Source organism: Schistocerca cancellata, chromosome 1 (genome assembly GCF_023864275.1).
Source record: "Schistocerca cancellata isolate TAMUIC-IGC-003103 chromosome 1, iqSchCanc2.1, whole genome shotgun sequence".
In the NCBI taxonomy this organism is placed as follows: Eukaryota; Metazoa; Arthropoda; class Insecta; order Orthoptera; family Acrididae; genus Schistocerca; species Schistocerca cancellata.
In genome coordinates this window covers 312,125,559-312,149,843 of record NC_064626.1, presented here as the reverse complement: position 1 = coordinate 312,149,843, position 24,285 = coordinate 312,125,559, and the positions used below count along the sequence as shown (strand labels likewise).

Below are 24,285 nucleotides of genomic sequence, written 5' to 3'. Positions count from 1 at the left end.
CCAGATGTAGAACTTCGCTGTGACATCTACCCTTCCTTCCAACTATAACCTGGCCTTGTTCCCCAGCTCCCAAGGGCTCCTTTTTCCTCCCCCCTCCTTTCCCCAGAGCAGATTTCTCTCCTTCCCTCCCTGAGTCCCTGCACCCCCTCCGCAGCTGTATTCCTTTCCCTTCCCTTCCCTCCCCGGCCCTCCTTCGGCACGCCCCCCACCTCATACCCTTTCTCTCCCCTCCTCCTCACCTCCTTTTCCCTTCTCCCTTGTCCCCTCTCCCGGCAGATCCTCTCAGGTTTTTATTCATCAGTGTGCTGCGTTAGTTTTGCGTTGTGTTTTGGTGCCGTTATACAGAGCCATCTTGTGGTTTTAACTGTGTGCTCAACCTGTTTTAGTCCATGATTGTTCCATGCTACGCCGTCCGTCACGTGGCTGTTTCAATCGTCCTGCGACTTTTTATGTTCTGGCCTGACTTTGCCTGTTGCATTTTAATCCAGTGTGTATTTTCTGTGTAAAATACTTTTTTAGATTTTTACCTCCGTTTTACAATCACCACTTTGCACGCTTTCTTTTCTTATGTTTCAGACTTTTCTGTTTCTATATTCTGCCATGTTTTCTTCTTTATGTTGTTTTAAATGTCTTCCTGTCTGCTTATGTCTCTTGGCTGAAGAGGTACATAAGGTGAGAATGTGGGTCTCACGGGAGGCATGCGCAAGATAGTCCCTGCAGTCACACTATCCTCTGTGCCCTCTGTGGCTCAGATGGACAGAGCGTCTGCCATGTAAGCAGGTGATCCCAGGTTCGACTCCCGGTCAGGGCACACATTTTCACCTGTCCCCATTGATATATATCAACCCCTGTCAGCAGCTGAAGGTATTAATACATAATTCTAATTTCGTTCTAGACAGCTGCAGGTCATCATATCCATATAAGTATATTCGTCATGACTGCCTCAATGCAGGACGTGCTCTGCTTGTAAAGCTGTATTATGAAAATAATGACTGTGCACACTCACTGTGCAGAAGTTCCGGACACTGAAGGGTTTGAAAAAAGGCGTTGGTCTGATGACTGCTGTGGGTCTGGAGAAAATGATTCGGAAATTCGAAAAGATGGGTTCTTTTGATGTGCAACCTGATGGGGGGAGGAGACGAATTGATTCGACGTCAGTGGAAGCAGTGGCCACAGCAATGCAGGAGGAGACGAGTGGTGGTGTGCAAACGTGTAGTGGACGGAGAATTGCCTGAAGATTGGACATACCTGTGAGCACGGTGCGTAAAATCCTATGGAACATGCTTCTTTGCTATCTATTCAAAATAACTCATGTGGACAAGTTTCTTTCTGTTGACCTGCCAGCAAGAGACCTTTGCTTTAGAATTTCTGGTGGAAGTGGACAATGAATGATTGTGGAAGATTTTGTGGACGGACGAAGCCCACTTCCATCTGACAGGATATCTCAGTACACGGAACTGTCGAATATAGGCCATGGAAAATCCACACGCAAATCAACCAGTACCACTTCATCCTGAAAAGGTCACTGTGCGGTGAGGGTTTGCGGCATCATTGATCACATGGCCATATTTTTCCGAAGAAACAGGGGCCTCCGGTCCTGTGACCTGTACCGACACTGGTAAGCGCTGTGAGTGTCTTTTGTGCAACCACGTCATTCCAGCTCTCCAACATCGTAGATGTGTGGATGGGATCATTTTTATGCAAGATGGTGCACCTGCACACATTGCAAATCCAGTTAAGCAGCTGCTGAAGCGCCATTTCGGAAATGCTAGAATTATCAGGCGCCATTTCCGTGCAGCCTGGCTGTCCCAATCACCTGATCTTAATCCGTGTGACTTCTGGCTGTGGGGTTATCTGAAAGATGTTCAGTGTTTCGATTGCAAACTTAGCTGCATTGAAGTCACGCATTACGCAACACATTCTGAACGTGACCCCGGAAACACTTCGATCAGCTATGAAACATGCTGTTCCTCGATTTCAATTTGCAGAAAACGGTGGACGGTATACTGTTTTGCTCCAGTCACACAGAAATTAATAATCCGATTTGATTTTGATTGATGCTTTTTATGCGGTTTTTTGCTTCAGGACAATTAAAAACCGATGTGAGTGATACTTTTTGTGCGGTTTTTTGCCTCATGACAATTAAAAACCGATTTTTCCCATCCGATGTGATGTGAGCTTTCCTTGGTGGATGGGCTTACGCAACTAACAATATCTCACCTATACACTCATGCACACTGAGTAATACAATTTGCTTAACATCAAACGTACACGTTACGCATTGTTGTATGATTCATTTGTCATTTTTAGTCGACCACTATTAAATTATGATGCTTACAGCGCCATCTATTGCTACATTTTGTAACTATGTATTTTTCTTCTGCCATACGTTTTTCCCCCTTCTCAGATATTATTCCGTTGCAATATGACGTCATTCTGAGCAGTGGTGTTATTTCTACAGCGGTTTGATAGTTTAATTACTAAGATTGAATGAAAGGTAATTCCTCCACATTCTTTAATTGAGTTCGGATTGGAATATTTTAATAAATAAAAGCAGAAATAATCCTTAGAATGTGATCTTTAATTACTAATATTCACTTTTCCGCACAATCACCAGCCAATTGGATGCATTTCTGCCAACGACGAACAAGTTTTCTGAAGCCATTACGGAAGAAGTCAACACTCTGTTTCCGCAACCACAGTCTCACAGTTCTCTCAACGTCTCCGGGTCGTAATGGTGTACCCACGTTTCGTCTCTTGTCACAATTTAATGGAGAAAGGCGTCACCTTTTTTCTCGTAACGCGAGAGAAGTTCCTGGCGAGTTTCAAGTCTATGAGCTTTCATTTCAGGAGTCAGCATCTGGGCTACCCATCGTGCACAGATTTTCTGATAGCCTAGCAAAGCAATAATGTGACCCACACGTTTTTGTGAAATGCCGATTGTGCTTGCAATTTCTCTCTGAGCGATACGACATCGCCCTAATTCGATCTGTCAACATTTTTCTTGTGAAACTCGGTGGTTGCTGTCACAGGACGTCCAACTCTTTGTGAGGTCAGATGTTCCCACCTCAACATCTTTAAACTTACTGGCCCATCGACGCACAGTACTCACATCAACGAAATCACTATAATTTGCTTTCATTCTCTGATGAATTCCTTTGGGGTGACACCTATTGCTGTCAAGAATTCAATGACTGCACGTTGCTTAAATCACATTGACCGACCGTCTGGTCCGGGTTCCATACTTTACATTGTAACAACACAACTGTTGAGTGCTAAGGCTTTCTGCCAACAGGAGCTGTAGAGAAGAGACTACGAAAGAAGCCAGTACCTGCAGCATACCAATGCTGCCAACTGTTGAAGAGTTACGAAGGTGGAGGCATTACTTTTCAGTCAGCCCTCGTATAATCACCCTGAATTTCGGTTGCCCCCAGGGCGGAGGGGGGAGGGGGGGTCGGGCTGGCAGCAGCTTCATATGCCGTTGTGCAGCCTAGCCAATGAAGTTTTTTTTTCCCCTTTATTCCGCATACGAGGCGGGCCAGCAGTGGCCTACATACGCCGCTTTTCGGCCAAATGGGACAACATTAGATACAATAGAAGACAATAGAAAAAATATGTAGAGAAAAACATGATGACAAAACGTAACATGGTAGAAATGAAGTTGTTTGACTGTAGGTGCAGTACACACAAATGAGTTCAACAGTTGAATCAAATGTAGACATTCAGTTGGAGACACGAACGTAGGACACCGAAAAATACTGTTGAAAAACACTGGCGCACTGAACCACTGTGGCGATGATCATCAGCGAAGGAGGACACCAACACCATGAAGGGGGGGGGGGGGGACTGCCACTGAGTGAAGAGGAAAGGCAAGGGGGAGGAGGGGGGAAGGTGCCAGTAGGAGAAAGAAGGGAGGGGGAGGAGAGAGGGTAAGGGTTGGAAGCCCGGGGAGGAGAAGTGGAGTAAGAGGGAGACAAAGGAGACAGGATGGGGGGAGAAAGGAAGGTGGGGGAGAGAGAGGGAGCCCAGGTGGATAATACGGGGAGGAGAGGGAGGAGGGAGGGGGGGTTAGAGCTGGTAGGAGGCCAATGAAGATATAGCGACAATATTTCTGTTACAGTCCTTTGATTTCAAAACGGGCATACACTCACTCCTCGGACTGGAAGCAGGAGGAGGAAAAAGAGGAGGTGGAGGAGATTTTCTGATTTTGTGCTGTGCGATTTGTCTTCCTCCTATGGCAATTTGTATTTCGCGCCGTTGTGGTTCCACCACAGTTCCTCTGTCTTTCACGGACGGTTGATTGTACCTAGGTGCCCGAGAGATGGTGCGGTGGCGCTAGCGTCGTCAAAGGTGACAGCAAGTAGTACTGCTAGGTAGGCCTGGCGCTCCTTTTTTTTTTTTTTTGTGGTTTTAGGGCGCACAACTTCAATGGTCATTAGCGCCCTGACGACGTTAAGAATGCACCGCGAGGCACAAGTTTAAAACAACAACTAAAAGGGAAAACACGATAAAAGACAGACTGACAGGCATAGGATTAAAAAACAGCATCATCAAATGTCCTTAGTGAGGTTTGTCAAATTGATAAAACGAAGAACACGAGCAGCTGCTCGTGGGTCATCCGCTAAAACGGCATCTAAAGCACATGGCAGGTTAAGATCGAGACGCAGTGCGTTAAAATCCGGACACGACATTAAAATGTGGCGGACTGTCAGCAATTGCCCACATGGACAGAACGGCGCCGGCGCAGCCGTCAGCAGATGGCGATGGCTGAACCGGCAGTGTCCAATTCTTAACCGGGCCAAAACTACCTCCTCCCGCCGAGAAGGGCGTGAGGAGGACGTCCAAGCCACGGGAAGAGGTTTCAATGCCCGAAGCTTGTTGGCTGTAAGGGCAGCCCAATCGGCATGCCACAGCGATAAAATGCGCCGACAAATAACCCTGCTAAAATCTGACGAAGGGACACAACAAGAAGCTGTCCGAGGCTTGAGGACCGCAGCCTTGGCCGCGGCATCTGCAGCTTCGTTCCCAGGGATACCGACATGGCCAGGGACCCACATAAAGCTAACCGGAGAACCGACGTCCTCCAGCTGCCGAAGAGAGCGTTGGATCCGGTGCACGAAAGGGTGAACCGGATACGGATCACTGAGGCTCTGGGTGGCGCTCAGGAAATCGGTGCAGATGACATAAGCAGAATGTCGGTGGCGGCAGATGTAAAGAACAGCCTGGTAGAGGGCAAAGAGCTCAGCTGTGAAGACCGAACAATGGCCATGGAGCTGGTATTTGAAACTTTGTGCCCCGACAATAAAGGAACACCCGACCCCGTCATTGGTCTTAGAGTCATCTGTATAAATGAAAGTCATGTTGATGAACTTCGAACGAAGTTCTAAAAAACGGGAGTGGTAGACCGAACCGAGGGTAACCTCTTTTGGGAGCGAGCTGAGTTCAAGGTGAACGCGGACCTGAGCCTGGAGCCAAGGTGGCGTGTGGCTCTCGCCCACTCTAAAGGTTGCAGGGAGTGAAAAATTAAGGTGTTGAAGGAGGCGACGAAAGCGAACTCCAGGGGGTAGCAGGGCAGAGACATACAACCCGTATTGACGGTCGAGAGAGTCGTCAAAAAAGGAACGATAAGACGGATGGTCGGGCATTGACAGTAGCCGACAGGCATACCGACAAAGCAGTATATCGCGCCGGTAGGTGAGTGGCAATTCGCCAGCGTCAGCATGAAGACTCTCTACGGGACTAGTATAAAATGCTCCGATCGCAAGTCGTAAACCCCGATGTTGTATGGAGTTGAGGCGGCGTAAGATGGATGGCCGTGCAGAGAAGTATACGAAGCTCCCATAATCCAGCTTGGAGCGGACGATCGACCGATATAGACAAAGTAGGACGGTTCGATCCGCTCCCCACGACATACCACTGAGAACACGGAGGACATTTAAAGAACGGGTACAACGGGCGGCCAAATATGACACATGTGGAGACCAGCTAAGTTTCCTGTCAAATGTAAGGCCTAAAAATTTGGTTGTCTCCACGATTGGGAGAGCAACGGGACCGAGTCGTAAGGACGGTGGGAGAAACTCTTTGTAGCGCCAGAAGTTAATACAGACCGTCTTCTCGGCAGAAAAACGGAGGCCATTGGCGACACTCCAGGAGTAAAGACGGTCAAGAGAACGCTGAAGACAGCGCTCCAGGACACGTGGACACTGCGCGCTGCAATAGATGGTAAAATCGTCCACGAAAAGGGAGCCTGATACATCAGCTGGGAGGCAATCCATTATTGGATTGATCGCTATGGCGAAGAGAGCGACGCTCAAAACTGAGCCCTGTGGCACCCCATTCTCCTGGCGAAAGGTGTCTGACAGGACAGAACCCACACGTACCCTGAACTGTCGATCCATTAAAAAGGAACGAATAAAAAGAGGGAGGCGACCGCGAAGGCCCCATGTATGCATGGTGCGGAGAATGCCCGCCCTCCAACAGGTGTCGTAAGCCTTCTCCAAATCAAAGACCACAGCCGCGGTCGGGCGCTTCCGCAAGAAGTTATTCATAATGAAGGTCGACAAGGTAACCAGATGGTCAACAGCAGAGCGGCGCCTACGAAATCCACATTGTGCATTGGTAAGTAGGCGTCGAGACTCGAGCAGCCAAACCAATCGAGAGTTAACCATTCGCTCCATCACTTTACAGACACAGCTGGTAAGCGAGATAGGTCGATAACTGGAAGGCAAGTGCTTGTCCTTCCCCGGCTTAGGAATCGGGACAACAATAGACTCGCGCCAGCATGCGGGAACATGTCCCTCAATCCAGATGCGATTGTATGTACGAAGAAGAAAACCTTTACCCGCAGGAGAAAGGTTCTTCAGCATCTGAATATGAATAGAATCAGGCCCTGGAGCGGAGGACCGTGATCGGCCAAGTGCGTTTTCGAGTTCCCGCATGGTGAATGGGGCATTATAACTTTCACAATTCGAGGAGCGGAAGTTAGGTGGCCTAGCCTCCTCTGCCTGTTTGCGGGGGAGGAAGGCAGGGTGGTTATGAGCGGAGCTCGAAACCTCTGCGAAAAAGCGGCCGAAGGCATTGGAGACAGCCTCAGGGGCCACAAGGTCGTCATTCGCGACCTTCAAGCCAGAAACTGGTGAGTGGACCTTAGTGCCAGATAGCCGGCGCAGGCTACCCCAGACAACAGAAGAAGGAGTAAAACTGTTGAAGGTGCTTGTGAAAGCAGCCCAGCTGGCTTTCTTGCTTTCTTTAATAATACGACGACACTGAGCACGTAATCGTTTATAACTGATACAATTCGCCACTGTAGGGTGGCGTTTAAAGGTGCGTAAAGCACGTCGACGAGCACGTAAAGCGTCTCTACATGCTGCGGTCCACCAGGGGACCGGTACGCGATGTGGAGAAGAAGTAGGGTGAGGGATGGAATATTCAGCAGCAGCGAGAATGACTTCCGTGAGGTGTGCGACCTGACGATCGCAGCTTGGGAAGGTTTGATCCTGAAAGGTCGCCCTGGAAGAGAAGAGCCCCCAGTCTGCCTTGGAGATGGTCCAACTAGAGGAGCACGGAGAGGGGGTATGCTGCAGGAGATGGATAACACACGGGAAGTGGTCGTTCGAATATGTATCAGAAAGTGCATACCACTCAAACCGGCGTGCAAGTTGGGGAGTACATATAGAGAGGTCTAAATGGGAATAGGTGTGAGATGTGTCCGAAAGAAAAGTAGGGGCGCCAGTATTGAGGCAGACAAGATTGAGCTGGTTGAAAAGGTCTGCTAACAAGGAGCCCCTCGGGCAGGATGCTGGAGAGCCCCAAAGGGGATGGTGGGCATTGAAGTCTCCAGTTAACAAAAATGGTGCAGGTAGCTGAGCAATAAGTTGCATCATGTCTGCCCTGGTAACGGCAGATGACAATGGAGTGTAAACGGTACAAATGGAAAACGTAAAAGTGGGGAGAGTAATGCGGATGGCAACTGCCTGCAGGCCGGTGTGCAACGTGATGGGATCGTAGTAAATATCATCCCGGACCAGCAACATAACCCCTCCATGAGCTGGGATACCTACCACAGGGGGTAGGTCAAAACGCACAGAGGTGTAGTGTGCCAAGGCAATTTGATCGCATGGGCGTAGCTTCGTTTCCTGGAGGGCTACGACGAGCGGACGGTGCAAGCGGAGCAGCAACTTCAAGTCCTCTCGGTTGGAGCGAATGCTGCGAATATCCCAATGAATAAGTGCCATCGTAAGAAAAGGAAGATGAAAGAAGGGGTCACCTCGAAGGCCGCTGAGGGCCTGGCTTCGAGCGAGCACTGCCGCCGCTATCAGTAGGCGGACAGTCATCGTCCATTGGGTCTATAGGTTCATCGGCCATGTTGGGAGGATGGCCGGGAGGGGGAGCTTCCTCCGCCGGTGAACGGCCAGATGTTCGGCTACCAGCGGTGCGGCCAGGCGAAACGGATGACGGCCTGGGGCGGCAACCGCTGGGTGGCGCAGGAGAAGAAATGCGCCGTGGCGGAGAAGGAGAACTGTGCTTCCTATGAGCCTTCTTGGAAGGACGTTTGGTGGAAGTACCGGTCGAAGGCTGGGAGGTCGAGGTACGTAGGAAGTCTGCACGGGATGGTTCCTTCTTGAAGGCCCGTGCATCTGACTTCGGGGTCTTCGTCTTAGCAGAAGCTGATGAAGGGGCTGGTGTCTGTGGGGTGATGGGAGGAAGAGGAGACGTCGACCGCGCGATCTTAGCACTGGCCGAACGGACGACCGTGGTGCTGAAGGTCAGATCGCATGTCTGGGTTGCTACCTCCCTGGTAGTCCGAGGAGAGGCGAGGACAGTACTGTATTTCCCCGCTGGGAACAGCGTGGGCTTCCTACTAGCCAATAGCTTGCGAGCAGCCGAGGTGGACACTTTCTCTTTGACCCGAATTTCTTGGATACAGCGTTCTTCCTTATAGACAGGACAGTCGCGGGAGGATGCGGCATGGTCACCCTGACAGTTCACACAACGAGGAGACGGAGGTGGACAGTCACCCTCATGGGCATCCCTGCCACAAGTGACACATTTAGCCGCATTGGAACAAGACTGTCGAGTGTGATTGAAACGCTGACACTGGTAGCAGCGCGTAGGTGTCGGGACATAGGGGCGAACAGAAATAACCTCGTAGCCCGCCGTGATGCGCGATGGCAGCTTAACACTATCGAAGGTCAAGAAAAGTGTCCGGGTCGGTACAAGATCATTGTTGACCTTTTTCATGACCCTATGGACAGCCGTCACGCCCTGCTCAGCGAGGAAAGATTGAATCTCCTCGTCAGTCAATCCGTCGAGGGAGCTAGTATAGACTACACCACGAGACGAATTCAAAGTTCGGTGGGCCTCCACCCGGACAGGGAACGTGTACAGGAGTGTGGCCCGAAGCAGTTTTTGTGCCTGAAAGGCACTCTCAGTTTCTAGTAATAAGGTACCGTTACGCAACCTGGAACAAGATTTGACAGATCCAGCTATGGCATCTACGCCCTTCTGGATAACGAAAGGGTTGACAGAGGAAAAATCCTTTCCGTCCTCAGATCGAGAAACGACGAGGAACTGTGGGGCAGGCGGTAGTACTTTTGTCACTGGTGGCTGGTCACGTTTCCGTTTTTGGGCAGAAGTCGAGAGAGATGGAGTAGAATGCATTGCGGAGGAATCCCCCATGATTGCCAGCGTCTCCGATGGCGCGCTCCTTACTTGTGGGGACGCTCTCAGAGGGCACTCCCGCCTTAGGTGAATGTTTACACCTCAGGTCACACCTCCCGAGAAACAGACGGAGGGACCAATCGGCATGGTCAGAAGGTATCAGCTCAGGCAATCACCCCTCCCCGGGCCTGGCCTTTACCAGGGGGTACGCGCGTGCCTTACATGTCTACCCAGGGCGGGGAATTACGCATTACCCCGTCACCGGCTACGCGTGCGAACGCGTGGGTCGGCCTTCAGTCACGCACAGGGAGGAAGGAAGAAGAGGAAAAAGAAGAGAGAGAGGGAGAAAGAGGACAGTGTCTCAAACGCCGAGGCGGAGACCAGAGAAGGCAAGGAGAAGAAGGCAATGAGAAGGCAAGGAGTAGAAGGCAATGAGAAGGCAAGGAGAAGTCAAGGGAAAGAGTAAGGAAGACAGTGAGGTGGATAAGAGCAAAGAAAGGAACCAACAAAAGGAAGGAAGGAAGAAACGAGAAGTGAAAAACCAAAAAGACCACAATTATAGGTCGTGGAACCGTCCGTCTCCGGACGCAGGCACTAACTAGCCCCGTGAGGGGGATGGACTCCTTTTAGTCGCCTGTTACGACAGGCAGGAATACCTCGGGCCTATTCTAATCCCCGGACCCGCAGGGGGGGCCTGGCGCTCCGTTCTTGACCGCCGGTGTTTACGGTCACAGCGACGAGGCAGAGTTGTGCTGCCGACAGCAAGTGTGTCCGTTGGCGATAAGCTCTGCGAAAGTGTTGAAATGCGTCTTTGGTAGTTTAGTTCTATGGTGCTGTTCATCTTTTTGACTATTAGTTGGATTCAGTCAGGATACTGGAGAGAGAAGACATGATCAGTGGTTAGGCTCGGTTTATCGTTCCCGTTGTCTTTCTTCAACGATGACAGTCGGGTTCGGTTAAGTGATGAACAGGATGGTTGTAACATTTATTTTTACTTTAATAAGACAACGCCGATAACCCGCGCCGACCATAAGAAGCTGTGTGGTGTTGCCACGGCTACTGAATACGAGAATGTTGGTCCCTTAGCTTCTTGACGGTGTTTCCTATGGTATTAAAGTGCCGGTACAGACTGCGAATTGTTAGTGTTATTATTGAACTGTGTGCGATGTGTTGATTTCTTTGCCCTGTTTTGTGGTGCGGCCGTTGTGAGTTATTGCAAGGACTGGTTCCGACAACAGCTGTGCTTTATAAGCTTCTTATTGCTAAGGAGAACTTCGAAAGCATGTGCACCGTAGGAAAGTGATGGAAACGACGGTTACAGGGTAGGTGCTACCATTCTAGAAATGGTGCGTTTGATACTCCTTGTCTTGTGGTGGCCGTTGTGAAATGTTGTAAGGACTGCCTCCGGTTTCAACTTTGGCGGCAAAAATTTCATTATTTCAAAGGGTTGGCGATTCTGGATCATCCGTATATGGTTGTTGCTACTGATGTAACCCAAAAGGGGGAGGTACTGGTGGTCTGTCCCGTGGTTCGTACGTTATGTTTTTAAAAAACTGGAACTTGGACTGTGAAAAGTTAAGATGACCGTGTGATGTGTTGTGTGGTCACAACGTCCTGGCAGTGCAGGGCGTTGTATTGTTTCTTTGAATTGGCTCTAAAGTTTTCATTATAAAGTGTGTACACGTATGTTGCCCTTTGGGGGTGTTGAATTGCGAAGGCTTTTTTTTTTCTTTAAATACTGCGCTTCGCTTCTGTAGAATAGTAAAGTGGTGTACCACTGCAGTTAGTAAATTTTAAGTAACCTACAAAATTCTGGTGCCATGCAGTGATACCAGAAAAATAGCTCCTCCACCATCCACCAGAGAGACCGTCAGACTCCAGTACTCTGCATCATTAAGCATCTGGACATTATTACTTTTTGTTCACTGTATTTTTGTTGACTGTATTTTGACTTAATATCTGTCTGTCACAATTAATCCACTTATTTTAGCTATTTCAGCATTCACTTTCATTTCATCTAGCACTTCCTTAATTTTCTATGCGTTGAAGTGAGGAGTAATGCTGTATTGAAGCCTTTTGTACAGTAGTATCACTGTTAACTACAATAATAGAAAGATTAACTACACTGTCATCAAAAACAAGCTCTTTCTTAATCAGCTCATTACTTCTGTTTTCAGGGACTTTGTGCAATACTGAAATCTTCTTCCTGTATTTTATTTGGTTCTTTTCCATTTCTCTTCCTATTCTCTTGTGAATTTCTACTGATATAGTTTATTTCGCCGTTTTAAGTGTGACGCAGAAGCAAGAAACGTAGTTTGTAATTTCCGAAACCATTACTGTGACATGTCACTTGTGACTAGCCTACTGGATGTGGATGAAGTTTTTTATTTTTCGTATTTTAGTGTATCTATTTCCATTCTGTCTCTTCTTTTCATTAGTTCTGGTGTAGGCTGCTTATCATTTGAAACTGGTCAACTTCATTATTAACATCTGCAATTAAAACATTTCAATAAAACATTGTTGTTATTGTTGTGGTCTTCAGTCCTGAGACTGGTTTGATGCAGCTCTCCATGCTACTCTATCCTGTGCTAGCTTCTTCATCTCCCAGTACCTACTGCAACCTACATCCTTCTGAATCTGCTTAGTGTATTCATCTCTTGGTCTCCCCCTACGATTTTTACCCGCCACGCTGCCCTCCAATACTAAATTGGTGATCCCTTGATGCCTCAGAACATGTGCTACCAACCGATCCCTTCTTCTGGTCAAGTTGTGCCACAAACTTCTCTTCTCCCCAATTCTATTCAATACTTCCTCATTAGTTATGTGATCTACCCATTTAATCTTCAGCATTCTTCTGTAGCACCACATTTCGAAAGCTTCTATTCTCTTCTTGTCCAAACTATTTACCGTCCATGTTTCACTTCCATACGTGGCTACACTCCATACAAATACTTTCAGAAATGACTTCCTGACACTTAAATCTATACTCGATGTTAACAAATTTCTCTTCTTCAGAAACGCTTTCCTTGCCATTGCCAGTCTACATTTTATATCCTCTCTACTTCGACCATCATCAGTGATTTTGCTCCCCAAATAGCAAAACTCCTTTACTACTTTAAGTGTCTCATTTCCTAATGTAATACCCTCAACCTCACCCGACTTAATTCGACTACATTCCATTATCCTCGTTTTTCTTTTGTTGATGTTCATCTTATATCCTCCCTTCAAGACACCATGCATTCCGTTCAACTGCTCTTCCAAGTCCTTTGCTGTCTCTGACAGAATTACAATGTCATCGGCGAACCTCAAAGTTTTTATTTCTTCTCCATGGATTTTAATACCTACACCGAATTTTTCTTTTGTTTCCTTTACTGCTTGCTCAATATACAGATTGAATAACATCGGGGAGAGGCTACAACCCTGTCTTACTCCCTTCCCAACCGCTGCTTCCCTTTCATGCCCCTCGACTCTTATAACTGCCATCTGGTTTCTGTACAAATTGTAAATAGCCTTTCGCTCCCTGTATTTTACCCATGCCACCTTTAGAATTTGAAAAAGAGTATTCCAGTCAACATTGTCAAAAGCTTTCTCTAAGTCTACAAATGCTAGAAACGTAGGTTTGCCTTTCCTTAATCTTTCTTCTAAGATAAGTCGTAAGGTCAGTATTGTCTCACGTGTGCCAGTATTTCTACGGAATCCAAACTGATCTTCCCCGAGGTCGGTTTCTACTAGTTTTTCCATTCGTCTGTAAAGAATTCGTGTTAGTATTTTGCAGCTGTGGCTTATTAAACTGATTGTTCGGTAATTTTCACATCTATCAACACCTGCTTTCTTTGGGATTGGAATTATTATATTCTTCTTGAAGTCTGAGGGTATTTCGCCTGTTTCATACATCTTGCTCACCAGATGGTAAACTTTTGTCAGGACTGGCTCTCCCAAGGCCGTCAGTAGTTCCAATGGAATGTTGTCTACTCCGGGGGCCTTGTTTCGACTCAGGTCTTTCAATGCTCTGTCAAACTCTTCACGCAGTATCGTATCTCCCATTTCATCTTCATCTACATCCTCTTCCATTTCCATAATATTGTCCTCAAGTACATCGCCCTTGTATAGACCCTCTATATACTCCTTCCACCTTTCTGCTTTCCCTTCTTTGCTTAGAACTGGGTTTCCATCTGAGCTCTTTATGTTCATACAAGTGGTTCTCTTATCTCCAAAGGTCTCTTTAATTTTCCTGTAGGCATTAATGCTATATTTCTGTCTCTGTGCACCCTCTCTTTCCTAATGTTTATCCCGTCGCCCGGGGTCTCTTGTTTTTATAATTTGGCAAACTTATTTTAAATTTGTAGTCTGGTACCCTTACTCTCGACACAGTCGTTATTTAACCTAAGTGGGACGTGAGTTTTATGCACCAATATGTAGTGAACCGCAAAAACGTGGTTCTGTGTATTTTAACTGTTTGTGTTTTCTATTTTTGAGGTGGAGAGGGGTACCACCCCAGCACTGACGTAAACGAGGGTGGAGAACTGGCAAGAAACCGGACTCAAGCTAGCTGTTGCACCGAACCGTCTCTGATTTATGTGCTGCACGTATTCGATGCAGGTCTGGGTCACTTCCCTGTCTGCAGGCCAGCACACAGCGCTTCACATTTTACGGCACCGCGTGCTGTTTGCACCATTGATGCTGAATCAAAGGTTATGAATCAGCTTAATGAAGGACTCTCAAAATAAAGGTGACGGGAAACATTGCAAACAGGTATTCACCTGAGATCAAAGATCAAACGGGCCCTTGTTTGCGTTCAGGTAAGTGTATTTTAGTAAATGAAACTTTTCGTAAATAGTGACATAGTGTGCTTTCGTGAGTGCAGCTCCATAGTCATGACGACGTGTACCAAAATATCAGCTATACTACAGACGACAGAAAGTTACATAAAGAAAATACAATAAACACTCTGATAATGGTGAAATTTCACTGAAACATGGGTGAAAAAGAAGAAAATAAGCTTCCTCGAGGCAGAATCCTTTTCCAAAATACAGCGTGTTACAAAAAGTTACGGCCAAACTTTCAGGAAACATTCCTCACACACAAATAAAGAAAAGATGTTATGTGGACATGTGTCCGGAAACGCTTAATTTCCATGTTAGAGCTCATTTTAGTTTCGTCAGTATAACTGTACTTCCTCGATTCACCGCCCGTTGGCCCAATTGAAGGAATGTAATGTTGACTTCGATGCTTGTGTTGACATGCGACTCATTGCTCTACACTACTAGCATCAAGCACATCAGTACGTAGCATCAACAGGTTAGTGTTCATCACGAACGTGGTTTTGCAGTCCGTGCAATGTTTACAAATGCGGAGTTGGCAGATGCCCATTTGATGTGTGTATTAGCACGGGGCAATAGCCGTGGCGCGGTACGTTTGTATCGAGACAGATGTCCAGAACGGAGGTGTCCCGACAGGAAGAGGTTCGAAGCAATTGATCGGCGTCTTAGGGAGCACGGAACATTCCAGCCTATGACTCGCGACTGAGGAAGACCTAGAACGACGAGGACACCTGCAATGGACGAGGAATTCTTCGTGCAGTTGACGATAACCCTAATGTCAGCGTCAGAGAAGTTGCTGCTGTACAAGGTAACGTTGACCACGTCACTGTATGGAGAGTGCTACGGGAGAACCAGTTGTTTCCGTACCATGTACAGCGTGTGCAGGCACTTTCAGCAGCTGATTGGCCTCCACGGGTACACTTCTACGAATGGTTCATCCAACAATGTGTCAATCCTCATTTCAGTGCAAATGTTCTCCTTATGGATGAAGCTTCACTCCAACTTGACCTAATTGTAAATTTTCACAATCAACATGTGTGGGCTGACGAGAATCCGCACGCAATTGTGCAATCACGTCCTCAACACAGATTTTCTGTGAACGTTTGGGCAGGCATTGTTGTTGATGTCTTGATTGGGCCCCATGTTCTTCCACCTACGCTCAATGGAGCACGTTATCATGATTTCATAGGGGATACTCTACCTGAGCTGCTAGAATATGTGCCTTTACAACTACAACACAACATGTGGTTCATGTACGATGGAGCTCCTGCACATTACAGTCGAAGTGTTCGTACGCTTCTCAACAACAGATTCGGTGACCGATGGATTGGTAGAGGCGGACCAATTCCATGGCCTCCACGCTCTCCTGACCTCAACCATCTTGACTTTCATTTATGGGGGCATTTGAAAGCTCTTGTCTACGCAACCCCGGTACCAAATGTAGAGACTCTTCCTGCTCGTATTGTGGACGGCTGTGATACAATACGCCATTTTCCAGGGCTGCATCAGCGCATCAGGGATTGCATGCGACGGAGGATGGATGCATGTATCCTCGCTAACGGAGGACATTTTGAACATGTCCTGTAACAAAGTGTTTAAGTCACTCTGGTACGTTCTGTTGCTGTGTGTTTCCATTCCATGATTAATGTGATTCGAAGAGAAGTAATAAAATGAGCTCTAACATGGAAAGTAAGCGTTTCCGGACACATGTCCACATAACATATTTTCTTTCTTTGTGTGTGAGGAATGTTTCCTGAAAGTTTGGCCGTACCTTTTTGTAACACCCTGTATAGACACAGCGGTAGTGAAGGATTCAGTTAAAACGAAGTTTGTGCGGTCCGGCACTCAGATGATCGAGGTTAGTGGTAAACTTACGCAACACGATAGGGCGACACCCGGGAAAGGCATGGCAAGGGGATAACAACTGAACAGGAAGAGGTGCTAGCGGGGTTTGGAAGTGGGTGTGGTGGTGGTGGGGGCGCGGGGGGGTGGGGGGTTCGGAATAGCGGGTAGCAGGAAGCGGGCTCAGTTACAGGTAAAAGAGCAACATCAACAGTGCGTCACAGTTTAGAACCAAGATTACTGCTCGGACTATTTGAAGAAGACTGGCTCTGTCGTTTTAAAACTGGGTGCAGAACAAAATCGGCTACGCGGCTATGCCCCCAAACAGTTCAACACATGCTTTCTTAATCTGAATCATTACGAAAATTCTAAAACTAAGACAACTATCTCTTTGAGAAATACGCAGAGGTAACCTGCATTAACAATTAAAATGCATTATTACGAAATCATGGCGGTCGATGTGTGATCAGAAATTTTAAATTCATATTACCTTCGATGTACTGAGACGAGTTTACAGTACAGGGATGATGAGTCAGGAATATCCGCACACCCCTCGATTGCCGTGATTTTGTAAAACCAAATTAAGAATTATGTGAGTGAACATAGAATTGAAAAGGCTTAAAATGTATATGACATTGGCACTCACCTACATTTGTGAAACCGCTGCACAGTATGATGACGGCTAGGTTGACATTGTTGTCCCAGAAGTATATTTCCACAGTCAAGGGACAAAGGGCCATTCCCAGTACTGTTACTACGGCTGTGAAAATCGTCCATGCCAGCAAAGGACCCTTGGATTCCTGAAACAGCATTTGAGCTTATAGCGTGCGCTTCGAGGTTTCCTTAAATTTTTAAAGATGATAAAAGCATTAATTAAATAGTCATGCCTTACAGAAGCATTCCTACTAACCAGACATTTGCCCCTAAATTTGTAAAAGCGCTGCGTAAACTGTCTTGTAACAACGTTAGGTTCATACTGTCTTTAAAAAGCTGGGAAGCTTTGTAGAAACCTGATTAAGACCGTTCTAGACATATACCAAACAAACACAGCTCAAAAGTGTCTTTTTCTAATGGTTCTGATTAAATTTTTCAAATTAAATCTCTGACAACGTCCCACCGAATACCAAAGGATTGAACGAATTCGTAACATCCACTTCGCTTGTCAGTCAATGCAAATACAGATGTTAATAAAATGTTCAAACATATGTGAATTCCTAAGGGACAAAACTGCTGAGGTCATCGGTCCCTAGAGTTAGACACTGTTTAAACTAACTTAAGCTAACAACAACAACAACACACACACACACATACACACAAGCACACACACACATGCCCGAGCCAGGACTCGAACCTCCGGCGGGAGGAGCCGCACAATCCCTGACATAGCGCCCTAAACCACGCGGACACTCCGCGCAGCAATTATGATAACAAATTCCTGCCAAACAAATATTGCTCCTTATAACACTCAAAAATCAAGACTTTCTAGGATTTGTCGGCACAGACAAAGTGTTCGACTAAGTAAAATGCTGTAAGATCTTCGAAATTCTGAGAAAAACAGGAACAAGCTATAGGGAAAGACGGGTAGTATGCAATGTGTACAAGAACCAAGAGGAGTCTGGAGTAGAATATGAAAGGAAGACCAAAAACGGAGCACTCTGACGAGGAAGCTTGTAACACGGGAATGCATTTTCTCGTTCTTACTGCTCAAGATATGCATCGAAGAAGCAGTGGCGGAAAGTAAGGTTCTAGAGTGGGATTATAATTCAGACTGAAAGAACATCAGTTGTAAGACTATCTCATGACCTTACTACTCTCAGGGAAAGCGAAGGAGAATTACAGGAACTGTTTAATGAAATGAACAGTGTAACGAGCACAGAATTTGGACTGAGAGTAAAGCGAAATGAGGAACAGGAGAAATGACGTTAGCTATAAACTTAATACCGAACTTAGTGACGACGAATTCTGCTATCCTGGAAGGTAAGCGACACATGACGGACTGAGCAAGGACGACATGTAAACAGACTAGTACAATCACACAGGGCATTCCTAGTCAAAAGAAGTTTACTAGTATTAAACAGAGGCATTAATTTGAAGAAGAAATTTGTGAGAATGTACGTTTGGAGGAGATTTTTGCATGGTATTAAATACTGATTTTGGAAAAACCTGAAATGAAGGCAGCCGAAACTTTTGAGATATGAAGACACAGAACAACGTTCATATTAGGTGGACTGATAACATCATGAATGAACAGGGGAGGTCTGCAGAATCGGCGAAGAACAAATGGAGAATACTGGAAAGAAAGAGGGTCTGGGTGATGGGAGACGTGTTACACATCAGGAAGTAATTTGCATTGTACTACAGCAGTGGTTCCCAACCTGGAGGGAATTACCCCCTGATGGATTAAATTGATTTCTCTGGGAGGGGAGGGTGGGGGAGTGCGAGGTGGGGTTAAAACCGAAGCGTTCAATTGTGTTTCGCTCACAAAACTAAATTTATTTTGAAAAGTAGTACGAAAAACCACTCCAAGATGCTAATTTTCACCTTTTATTCGCTTGATGACTAGTTATCCGTATGCACTATACGAGGGGCGCTTAAAAAGTCCGTGCAAAGTCCGAAAGACGGCACCACGGGCGAATATCGAGGTCATGTTTAGTTGGTAGCATCTTTGGAAAGCACGCGCACCAAGTTTCAGCCATATTGGTCTATTTCTTCGTGCTTGGCATTCGTGTGAATCAAGGACGTCGAGTGACTGTCACAAAATGGACTAAAAAGAACTTCGTGTGGTGATTCAACATTACTTTAGGAAAGGAGAAGCGCCTTAGGAGATTAAAGAAAAGCTTGATAAACATTACAGTGACTCTGCACCTTCGATTAGAACAGTTTATAAGTATTTCAAAATTTTCGGAGTGGCCATATGGGCACAAGTGATGCTGAACGTTGCATGGGGGCTTATTAAATATTAATGAAAATATTTTTTGTAGCTGTCTGTCCGATTACGCAAGTCTCGTAAACGGCTGGCCCTGACTAGTATTATTACGCAATCTGACTGCATAGAACAACAAAGAATGAAATGAAAATTTTCGTTAACACAATTAATTAATTAAGTCCCCAGCAACTATAAAACCTACGAAACAATAAGCACAAGTGTAGCTGTTCTGTATGTGGTAGTATGACTCAACGCACATCTGGCACGGTTCTTCTTCAACAAGACAAGAATTTTTAAATATCATTTATACTGACGTGATAAAAGAAAATTAGAAATACTATAATTGTGCAAGAAACCCAGAATTACACTCTAATACAAGAACACACGCCAGATGCTTTGTTGACTGAACCTGTAATGAAGCATTATTCAGGACACACAAATAATAAGAAAATAAAGAACAGTAGTTAGTTACCTTAATTTATATTGACGAAAAGCACTCAGATCATTACAATATCTCCATTGGAACAACATCTGCTATCTCTCCCATCAAATAACTGCATAAACATGGAACAACACTCTCCACTACCGCATCTCACTCTAACTTCAGCTACAAGCAGTGTCCACCACAACTTCTCGGCAAGAACTGCCTGCCGCTACGTCTCAATCACTGCCAGTGGAGGCGGCGGAACAATACTCTCTGGCGCGATTTCTGGCGCTGTGGCTCAGTGTAGCCACCTTTCATATGCCCTTCCTCCACGGGCTAGAATTTGATGGTATTTTTGCCAGCATTGGTGGTGAAAATACCACCAAATTCGTCAAAAAAAATACAGACAAAAATAAAAGATAATATTAATACGCAAGTATCTTATAACTAGATAAAATTTTGGCTTTGCACTGACCTTACAATAGCCTAATATATAAAATACAGTAAGGAATACAAATTCTTTCATACATATGACTTTACATAATAGTTTACACAAATATCATGTGGTTAAACAATTCAATCGATAGCGTCAGCAATGACGAATATGAGCAGGTAAGAGTCTTATAACTTTTCACAAACAGTAATACACAAAAAATCAGTTTATACAAATATTCACATAAAATGTTATCATAACAAGTGGTTGACAGTTCCAGCAGTAGCACCCAGCAATGTTGAGTAGGTGCAGACACCATCAGGTGACATCATTTCAGTAGAAGCAGTCCATCAGTGGCACCCAGCATTGTGGAACAGGTGCAGACTCCAACAGGTGACATCATTTCAGTAGAAGCAGTCCATCAGTGGCACCCAGCAATGTTGAAGAGGTACAGACAGCAAGAAGTAACATCATTTCAGTAGAAGCAGTTCCATTTGTGGTACCCAGCAATGTTGAAGAGGTACACACAGCAAGAAGTAACATCATTTCAGTAGAAGCAGTTCCATTTGTGGTACCCAGCAATGTTGAAGAGGTACACACAGCAACAAGTCACATTTCTCAGTAGAAGCAGTTCATCAATGGCACCCAGCAATGTTGAGTAGGTGCAAACAGCAACAGGTGACATCATCTCAGTAGAATCGGTCCATCAGTGGCACCCAGCAATGTTGAGTAGGTGCAGACACCGACAAATGACATTATTTCCAAAGAAGTAGCTCCATCTGTGCACCCAGTATTGTTGAGTAGGTGCAGAGAGCAACAAGTGACATCATTTCAATAAAGGCAGTTCCATCAGTTGCACCCAGCAATGATGAGCAGGTGCAGAGAGCAGTCCATCATATTCACTATCACTGAACACACTATTCATCCGAGTTTATAAGCAGAAATTAAACATGTCCTATTGGCACCAATCATGTAGAAAAAGTACAAGTAACAGTCCATAATATTTACTATCACTGATCACACAGTTAATCAGTAGAAATTAAACATTTCTAAGTGTCACACATCATGTTGAAAAGTGCAGGTAACAGTTCACAATATTCACCATCACTAATCAGACAGTTCAAGCATGAACAATAGTTTGAATGCACATACAAATGCTTTTACAATGCTCTTACACTAATCATACAAATCATAACACACAAATGATATCAGATAATTGTCATATAACTATTACAAATACACAAACATCAGTAAACCTATAATATTTATGGGTGTCAGTGCAAGCCACTACAAACAAATAAAATAATATTTAGGAGATAGGTGGGTAGGATTAGGAAAGGAAAACACACAAAACACACTCACTCATCTTTCATCCACATTAAGTACTACTGTGTAATTGAATATTGTTAACTGTGTAATTCAATTCTGTCAAAATTTTATGTTCAACTTGTGTATCAAGTAGTAGTGGCAGCAGTGTATAACAGTCAATAATAGTTAAGTCAGCGTCATAGTCATCATGTCAAGACCAATGTTTGCCAAGCCAAATAAAAATGTACGGTTGCTGAACAACTGTCAGTGTGCCAAGATATGCAACTTCCTCTCTCCAAAAAAAAGTACATACTGCTTAGTGATTTAACAAAGTGTGTGTAGACAATCTTCCTTCCATTTTAGTGTTCTAGTCTGCTATCTTCATCCTCCTTGTACCATATACACTCCTGGAAATGGAAAAAAGAACACATTGACACCGGTGTGTCAGACCCACCATACTTGCTCCGGACACTGCGAGAGGGCTGTACAAGCAATGATCACACGCACGGCACAGCGGACACACCAGGAACCGCGGTGTTGGCCGTCGAATGGCGCTAGCTGCGCAGCATTTGTGCACCGCCGCCGTCAGTGTCAGCCAGTTTGCCGTGGCATACGGAGCTCCATCGCAGTCTTTAACACTGGTAGCATGCCGCGACAGCGTGGACGTGAACCGTATGTGCAGTTGACGGACTTTGAGCGAGGGCGTATAGTGGGCATGCGGGAGGCCGGGTGGACGTACCGCCGAATTGCTCAACACGTGGGGCGTGAGGTCTCCACAGTACATCGATGTTGTCGCCAGTGGTCGGCGGAAGGTGCACGTGCCCGTCGACCTGGGACCGGACCGCAGCGACGCACGGATGCACGCCAAGACCGTAGGATCCTACGCAGTGCCGTAGGGGACCGCACCGCCACTTCCCAGCAAATTAGGGACACTGTTGCTCCTGGGGTATCGGCGAGGACCATTCGCAACCGTCTCCATGAACCTGGGCTACGGTCCCGCACACCGTTAGGCCGTCTTCCGCTCACGCCCCAACATCGTGCAGCCCGCCTCCAGTGGTGTCGCGACGGGCGTGAATGGAGGGACGAATGGAGACGTGTCGTCTTCAGCGATGAGACTCGCTTCTGCCTTGGTGCCAATGATGGTTGTATGCGTGTTTGGCGCCGTGCAGGTGAGCGCCACAATCAGGACTACATACGACCGAGGCACACAGGGCCAACACCCGGCATCATGGTGTGGGGAGCGATCTCCTACACTGGCCGTACACCACTGGTGATCGTCGAGGGGACAGTGAATAGTGCACGGTACATCCAAACCGTCATCGAACCCATCGTTCTACCATTCCTAGACCGGCAAGGGAACTTGCAGTTCCAACAGGACAATGCACGTCCGCATGTTCCCGTGCCACCCAACGTGCTCTAGAAGGTGTAATTCAACTACCCTGGCCAGCAAGATCTCCGGATCTGTCCCCCATTGAGCATGTTTGGGACTGGATGAAGCGTCGTCTCACGCGGTCTGCACGTCCAGCACGAACGCTGGTCCAACTGAGGCGCCAGGTGGAAATGGCATGGCAAGCCGTTCCACAGGACTACATCCAGCATCTCTACGATCGTCTCCATGGGAGAATAGCAGCCTGCATTGCTGCGAAAGGTGGATATACACTGTGCTAGTGCCGACATTGTGCATGCTCTGTTGCCTGTGTCTATGTGCCTGTGGTTCTGTCAGTGTGATCATGTGATGTATCTGACCCCAGGAATGTGTCAATAAAGTTTCCCCTTCCTGGGACAATGAATTCACGGTGTTCTTATTTCAATTTCCAGGAGTGTAGACCAATAAAAAAAAAAACAAAAAAAAAAAAAAAAAAAAATATGCACCTCACTTACTTTACCTCTTATACACCAAAACTCCAATCAACTTCATATAATCTCAATACCTCAATAATACCTCTTCAATACGTCGATACATATAAACCTTATTGCCAGTATCATTTCACTTCCATAACAACTCTTTCCTCTAGTCAGTCTCCTCGATCGAGTACAGATAAAATCCTAATGCAAACCTCCTCATCCCATACAATCCGAAGACACACTGTCAACACACAACCTCTGTGTAATCCATCTGACCAAAATCTTCTACTCATTATGAATTATAAACAAAGAATGCATACATGACCTCTAACAGACTTAGTTCGAATAACTCTCAGTAATTAAGTACGATTACGGAGTGTGAATGATCCTAATATTTCACAGTGTGTACACCACTTCAAGAATTATGGCAAACAGAAGCAAACATGTGGAGTATTTCTTGTGTCAAGTGTCACTTCCTATTTCAATTGCTCACGAAAAATGCAGTGTAATAACTGTGTTGGTATGTCATGTCGTTAGCTTCCTTCCTATTGGCATACATTTATACAGCTTTCATAAAACCTCCAGCTCATGTGACTTCTATGAAGTTTCTTGTACTAATGTCGTTCGTCGAATTATAGCAGTTCATTTTCTTATCTTAAAAATATAAGGCACTGAGCGTAAGCAAGGCAAGCAATATCGAGTGAATATACCAGTAGTGAACAGAATGTCAACAAGTGGATGCAGCACAATTCTTACAAGGAGGCTCTGCCAAGCGAACAATCTGTAATTAATACAATAGTGTGACCTAAACTCTATGTTTGTACACACTATATCAGCATTTCTATATACCAAATTAAAGAGTAGTTATGACGACAAACAGAGATGTATAAGTATACAATCCATACGCATAGCAGCAAACAGGTAATTAGCATCGTATTATTGTAAGCAAATAAATGTTCATATGTAATCTTAATAAATAAACATGAAGGCGCAAGCAGATAAATCACAAAGTATAACTTACATACCT

General features: G+C 45.8%; 1 protein-coding gene across 1 annotated transcript in view; it reads right to left on the bottom strand.

The window, feature by feature from the left end:
- LOC126172823 (uncharacterized) overlaps positions 1-24,285 on the bottom strand; it is a 103,243-nt gene that overhangs the window by 9,853 nt on the left and 69,105 nt on the right. The window contains exon 6 of the mRNA XM_049920910.1: positions 16,969-17,122. Coding sequence (XP_049776867.1) covers positions 16,969-17,122 — 154 coding nt within the window. The remainder of the gene's footprint in view (positions 1-16,968; positions 17,123-24,285) is intronic.